At 33.2% G+C, this 7,636-nt stretch overlaps 1 protein-coding gene across 1 annotated transcript; it reads left to right on the top strand.

The window, feature by feature from the left end:
* The first annotated feature begins 1,610 nt into the window (after positions 1-1,610).
* Positions 1,611-6,528, top strand: LOC131158176 (uncharacterized). Its single transcript, XM_058112849.1, has 4 exons — positions 1,611-1,994; positions 3,713-3,753; positions 5,041-5,290; positions 5,916-6,528. The coding sequence occupies exons 1-4, from the start codon at positions 1,934-1,936 to the stop codon at positions 6,236-6,238; spliced, it is 675 nt and encodes a 224-aa protein (XP_057968832.1). The 5' UTR covers positions 1,611-1,933; the 3' UTR covers positions 6,239-6,528.
* Positions 6,529-7,636: the final 1,108 nt, after the last annotated feature.

Here is a 7,636-nt window from a genome sequence, read left to right as displayed (position 1 = left end):
GATATTTGAACTTGACTCAACTTGAAAATGTTGAACTCAAACTTGATCAATCTTAAAATTGTTAAACTTAAATTTGAATTGGGTACGAGTTCTTAAAATTTGAGTTTGAATTGATTAAACTTGGTTTGTTTATAAATTAATAGGGTACATATATAATGTACATATGATATTAAATATATGTATATATTATATGACTTCTATTATGTTAAAAAAAAGTGTTTAATTATGTTTATGAGCTATATTACAGAAGTCAAATTCAATTCGTTAGGCTACTCGATTAGTTTAAATTCGATTTGAAGTCGAATAGAACCAAGTTAAGTCTAATTAAAGAGTGAGTCAAGTTTGACTATCTTATGAGTAAATTTAACTCACTCTCACCCTTAATTTATAGGCCTTCCTTTACGACCCTAGTGCATTTTTGTAGTGCAGGCCTTAATAGGCCTATGATGGTCCAATAAAATTAAATATTTAAGCTTATTGTGAAGAAAAGTTATTTGATGCATTGAGTTTGTAGTTATGCAAAGCATTTAGTATGCTTTTCGATTGTGCTTCTAATAGTCACGTATTTGATGAAACGTTACTTTTGCAAATACTTCATCAACAACTTATAAATCGCTTCGAATGCCTTCAAACTTATTCTATTCAACTAATATTCATTTAATAGACATGGAATCTAATGTAGGGGTGGCTAGGATTTGCAAACACCAAATGTTTAGGGAGGAGAAAACACAAATGATAAGAATTAGCAATATTACATTTATTAGTATCTTGATCGCCATCTTCTACGGTCAGAAGCCGCTCTTGCACTAGTCAAACAATTGTAGCTATAAGGAAACAAATCAAACAACTAAAATAACTACAACAAATCAAACTCATTATTTTTTATTACAAAAGGATGAGATTGACATTGCATGAAAGTGTATATAGTACACTTTTTGGTATGAAAAAAAAACAAGTGGTAGTCCAAATTTACATTAATTTGTTGCGAATAGAAGTGGAGGGTTCCTGATGAAATTTTCAGAAGAGTTGATATGTTAGAGATCTTGAAAACTTTACTGTTGTATAAAACCTCTCAAACAAATCTCTTACTTAGACATCAGAGTAATCCCTGGAGTAGAGCCCGGGTCCTCCAAGCCGTTGTCGCTCTTAACAATTGAAGGTTCTAAGTGAATTAATTCCCTTTCTTAGCAAGTGTTTTCTCCTAATGAGACTTCAAAAAATACTTCACACAGAGATAGAAGGTCGATATGATAATAATGTCTATGATTTTGCTTTGTGAATTATAGGACATGATGAGAACAACAACGGAGGAATAGAAAAAAAAAAAAGAAGAAGCTCGGAATCATTAAAAAAGAAGAATTAAAATTTTATTTTTAGGAAAAAAAATGAGCGGGGAGAGAGAAATTTATGGAATAAAACAAAAGAATGGTTATAAAAAACAATATGAGTGTTCACAAAAACGTATAATAAAAATATTTTATAATCCTCACACCAAATTCCATTCTAAAAAATCAACTTCTTTGACAGTAAAAAACTCACATTGCCCCACGGCAAATTCTTTTTCCCCCACCTCTTTTTGTGGCGAAAAGAACTCACAGCACCAAGGAGGAGGGAAAATGAGAAATCACACAGATCGCCACTATAAGTCACGCGCGTCGCTAAAGGCAGGACGTGGGGAGCACTGGAGAAGTTAATATAGCCATGCCCCTTCCATTTTCACGCTACCAAGCGACTATTCCTCTCTCTCTCTCTCTCAATCAAATAAAATCTGGAAATCAAGAAGATATATAGGGTGCGAGGACGTAGGGGGTCCGTTGTCTTCTTCCATTATCTAAAAACAATCAAGATTGAAGAAGAGGAAACCCTAGACATGCGGTTTTCTGCCTGCTACTGACCTCACAAACCCATCTTTAAAATCTCACGCGATTACCACATGGGCAAGCGCAAGCGAACTCCTGACCGTTCCTTACCCTCCTCTTCAGGCGCTCCGTCTGGTACTCTTTCTCTCTCTTTCTCGCTCGTCTTGTTTATTTTGCAAGTGGGATCAGGGTTAAATTGATGGCAAATTGTCTAAATTGTGGGAATTGTTCCTTGGGTTTGTGTTTTTGCATGTGGGCATCAATGCTATTGTTTGCTTTTGTGGCTGTAATGTGATGAGTAGTTGGGGGAGAGAATTATTGTTTCTTGACCTGGGTTACTGTTTGATTGCAAAGAAAATAAGAAGTTTTTGCCTTCGGCGGCAAGGAAAGGATGCCTAGGAATTGGAACTTGGGAAACTCTGGGTTTATCGGTGCTAATGTTGTTGTTTTGGAGGCAAGAAGTTATGTGAACTCGAAACTATAGGGAAAGTAAAATACGGAGGTATTTGCAAAAAATGCATCCGCAAAAAATTAATGATGATTACACTGCGGGCAACCTTTGAATGTTTGGAGTGGTGTTTTTATTAAAACAATTGATTGAAGTGGTGTAGAAATGGAAGGACAGTACCAAAAAGGTTAACTCTTCGTGGTTTAAGATGTTCCTCTTTTTTCCCCTTTCAGAGAACTATTCTCCCTTTATACCTGAAGTAGACAATCTTTTAAGATTGTAAAGATTTTGACAATGTCATCTAAATGTGGATGGTTTTACTTCTTTATATGCACAGGATCTTGTGGAATTCAACCTCATTCTTTTATGATATTTTTGTTTATTTTGAGCTCATCACTCATTTTGTACTTGTATTACTCTTCTTGGCGTTGATGCAATATTTTCTTTCCTTATTACAGTGTAATAGTTTTTAGCCCAAAGAAAAAGTAATAGTGTCTCATGAATTGAGATGCGGAATCCTGTGGTTTACCTTTGATAATTTGGCCTTTTCCCTCTTCTATGCATTTATATGGACAAGCTCCTTATTGAACAGTTTAAGGAGTCATTCTTGCATAACTTTTGTATATTTGTCCAGAGAATTTGTGCGATTTTTTTTTTTCTGCAATTAAGCTAGTTCTTTACAGTTAGCGTTTGTATGCCTAAATAATCCATTCTTTGTTTATCATAATGTTCTGGTCTCTTCAAAGCATGTGCTTGCTATGCACCCTCTATGGTTTTGGAATGTTTGATTGAATTGTTTTATTCTTCCCCCGTCTTTTGTTCTCGCAATATGAATTGGACCTGTTAAGTACTGTTAAATTCCAACATTGCCGCCACATATTATTTGATGTGGTTGATAGTGATGGATTTGGATTTAAACTTATTAATTTATCACAGGGTTCTCCTTATAATGCTTTGGATTGGTTAAGTATGGTCCCAACTTTGTAACCTAAGGGAAGAAGTTATACCAATAAACTGGACTTAGCAAAAGCATTCCCAATCACTTGGGGTTATTGCCATTGTCTTTGTCTAGGCTAAATTCCTTACCAAGTTCTTAGTAGTCATTTTTTTTCCTCCTCATTTTATGTATCTTAATAGTTATAGTCTGATTAAAGTAAAAGTTTTTCAGTTTTACAAGGATATTTTATTCTCCTATCCCTGTAAGGAATTTAGCCTAGATATTTATAGTCTGATTAAAGTAAAAGTTTTTCAGTTTTACAAGGATATTTTATTCTCCTATCCCTGTAATTTTCTCTCTTTTCTGATATTGAAATTCTTTTTCTATCCCAAAAAATAAAACAAAATTGGAACACAAGAATTTTGATTTTTGATTACTGATTGTTGTGTTTAATTTTGAATATTGCAGATGTGCCATGCTCCTCTGGAAAAAAATTGTTGCCAAAAGAGGTGATTGTCTCCTTCCCTTTCTTGATTATATTATAAATCCTGTTTGTCAAAACTTTTTTTCTTATCCTTTTCACATTACTATTCATTATTAATATTGTATAAGAGTTGTGGTTTGATCCACAATTTGGTTATAGGAGGTGGAGGACTAAGTGACAATTTTGAACTTTAATATTATTTGGGTTTGGACCCAGAAAGCAGACACTCCAAGAACCACCAAGATTCCACACTTATGGAACACGCCTGACTCTTGTCTGACACCTAAAAAAAATTAAAATGGAGTAATTTAATTTTACTGCATAGCTCAGCACGTTTTTTAACAGACAGCCTTAACATTTTCTTAGATGGCCTAATACAGCTTTTGTGTTTTTCTTTTATTTATTTATTTTTGCTAGAATTACTATTTTTTTGGGGTGTGTGTGTGTGTTGTGGTTTGGGTAGATGGGTGCCTTCTCCTGTGGGAACCATTGCACAGACCTGCCCCATATGTTAGACAGGCTGCTGAAGGAGAAAAAAATGTTTTTCATGCTTCCTATAGCCAGTTGCTTGTTGCTTGTCCTTATTAGGTGATTGCTCATTATTGATTACTAGTACTTTGCACACGCTCTGTGTGGTTTTATTTTTTTAATTTTTATTTTTCATAAAAAAAATATTAATTAAAAAATTTAAATTAACATGGTAAGGTAGTCTTATTTAAAAGTTATAATTATTTTAATTTGTGACTTGCTGAGAGTACATGTGGCACTTTATCATGAAGGAAGTTAAGTGAGTAATTATGGAAAGTTATTTGTGAATAAATCTAATTATTAAAATGGCACATAAGTTAAATGCTTTTTTTATTTTATTTTAATAATAATGAAGGACATACTAGTAATTCACTTGAACATTTCCTTTGATGATCATGTTATGAATTTACAGTACTTCTATAGATATGTAGTGTTGAATTATGGAATATGAATGCTAGCAATGAATGTAAATGAAATTGTTTGTAGAATGTATGTTACTGATGCATATAAATCATTGTAAAATTACTTTACGGTAATATTTCAATTCTAGAAGGAAAAAAGCAATACTAAATATGCCTAACATACGTATTTTTTTAAATCAGTTGCTTGATGAATCCCAGCCATTTCATATCCTTATGTTTTTGAAAGTTTAAAGTTAGCATCTCGCATCAGTGTGGGGTCATATGTGATCAGTGCTTCTAAGGTTTGGACTTGTCCACCCCACCACCCGGAAAAACCACCTTGGCTACAAAAATGTATAATTGTTTTCTCTTCTTTCATGCAGATTGATATCATGGATAATCCTGTGAATCTAGAAGAGATGCAACGTTCTCCTGCAGACCATCATTACAATCTTAGTCGTTCAATATTTTTAAAACGTTCACGTCATTACTTTGGCCATCAATATTCCCGTCGGAATTCAATTAACCATGCTAGTGTATCAACTTCTCATGGGAAGAGTACTCCTTTACGTGACGATAAATTCCTCTTCAAGTTATCTGGTCGATGTAAATCAGAATCTGGACACCGCGATGGTATGCACTTTTTGCACTTACTCTTTTGATTTGTATTACTAAATGCGCCATTTGTGGAAAGTAAGATATATCAGAGGGGAAGAGCACATTATGCTATTTGTTGAGGTGTACCAACAATGTGTAGGTGATTAATAGGGAATGCAGAGTCTGCTAGTTTATAGAAAACACCTTCCAATATATATATATTCAAATCAGATATCAAATTTATAATCCTTTATGATGGTGATCCAGTAGCGGCTCTTCACAATATGGGGCCCTAGGCGAATAATTTAATTAGGGGTCCTTAATATTTTATTTAATTTTTATTTTTATTTAAAATTAATTTCTAAGTATATCAAATAATTTTAACTGCACTGTATCTGCACTCCACCCACCAAACACATGAATTCCATAAATAATGTTAATATTATTATATTAAAAAAATATTTAGGGGCCCCAAAAATTAGCAAGTACCTCAGTGGCCTAATGGAAGAGCCGGCCCTGTGGTGATCTACTCTAGATTTGTGGCGTTTCCTAGAATTGTTTCTTGGATTTATTTTCCATGTTACTAACCATCATCACAATGGTGTATAATCTACCATCCATGTTTCATCTGATCTAAAGTTTTCATTTACTCCTTGTCCAGATACCAGGAAGAAGGCATTTTACAGGCCAGAAAGAATTAGATCCAGTTCATTAATAACTGAAGCAATGCCTGATGTGGTGACGATGGTATGCGAGATTTGTCAGAAGCTTTTGAAGAGAAAGGCTTTTAGTCTTGGAAACTTACCTCCATCTCTTGATGTTTCTGTTGTAGCAGTTCTAGTCTGTGGTCATGTTTATCATGCAGATTGTTTGGACCAAAGAACTTGTCATGAAGATAGACGTGATCCACCCTGCCCACTGTGTATGGGTTTGGTCTCAAAAGTCGATATCTCGTGTGGGGAAGAACCGTTGTACATATGCTAAATTTTTACCCACGAACTTGTTAGGGTGAGAATCTAGAGTCAAGAGATTGAACATGCTTAGATATAAATATAGGTCGCGCGTGAATTTTAGGAAGACTGTAAATTTGTGCAATCTAGTTTACATGTTATACAAGCTGTTAATAGATGCTAAGTGCCATTTACTTTTGGAATTGTGCCTGAATGTCATTAAGCTGCAAGTAGAGGTGGCATGGATGCTAGTCAAGGTTGTTTTCCTTGGAATCACTCATTCTCATCATGCAATCAAGGTATTATCTTTTCACTTTTTGTTTATATTCAGTATAGAGTTGTTAATTTAGTACATACATATTTGCAATTTAATTTGTTCTATTTTATGCAACAATATTCGATTTCTTCCGTGCTGCTTGTGATAGTAAGATAATCTCAATCTTAGGCTCAAATAACTAATTATGTGATGTTTATGAGGCTCCATTTGCCACTTTTTTTCTCCCCTTTGGGAGATTTTCTTTTCCTTTGGAAGCCATTGAAGTTGTTGGACTATACGATAACTGCGTGTTTGATACTTAGGAATGAAAAAGGAATTGGGAGGAATGAAAAAGAAATTTTTGCTTGATTTCATCACGACATCAATTCAGATTTTCATTTTATTCTTTTTTCATATTAAAAGGAAGTTCTCCTTCCATCCCATAATCCTCTCATGTCCCTCTCATAATTTGGTCTTTGAAATTTTTATGGTAGAAATCTTGGATGTCCCAAAGAGATTTTGTTTTAAATTTCTGATAAAATAGATGAAACCCAATTTTGAGAAGTAATGTTTTATAAAAATGGGCTTAATGGTATTGAGCCTTCATATTGGTTGTGCAAGAGAAACTAAAGTAGAGATCATGATGAGTGAGACATTCTGAGTTGACACATGCCAATTGATGGTCTTCATTTTTTGAAGCCAGGCCTCACTATAATATAAAGATTAATCAAGATTTCATGTAATTTGGCCATTAATTTGTGGATGCAAATTTTTTTTTTTGGAAAAAACAATAACTTTACCCTTTATTCTTTATTTGATTCTAGGCGTTAAACAAAAATATATTCAAAAAACTGTTTCTAAAGAAATAAAATAGTATTATTAAGAGTCGCAAAAAATAATGAAGATTTTTTTTTCAAAAATTAGTACTAATGTTTTTAAAAATTGTTTTCTGCTTAACAAAATGGTCACATTTCTTCAAATGGTTATAAAATTACTTTAAATTTGCAGAATTGAATGCCTATAGGTATTTTTTTTTTAAATAACCCATAGAAACTTGTTACTTCATCCAATAAAGAATAGAGTAAAATAAACACATACAATAATAAATGTTTTGAAAATAATCATTTTTAATCTTTTATTTTAAAAAAATAGTCATTCTTTGTTTATTTATGTTAG

This window comes from Malania oleifera, chromosome 6, assembly GCF_029873635.1.
Source record: "Malania oleifera isolate guangnan ecotype guangnan chromosome 6, ASM2987363v1, whole genome shotgun sequence".
Classification (NCBI taxonomy): Eukaryota; Viridiplantae; Streptophyta; class Magnoliopsida; order Santalales; family Ximeniaceae; genus Malania; species Malania oleifera.
The sequence above is the reverse complement of the archived record's forward strand: the minus strand, read 5'-3'. Positions and strand labels throughout refer to the sequence as shown.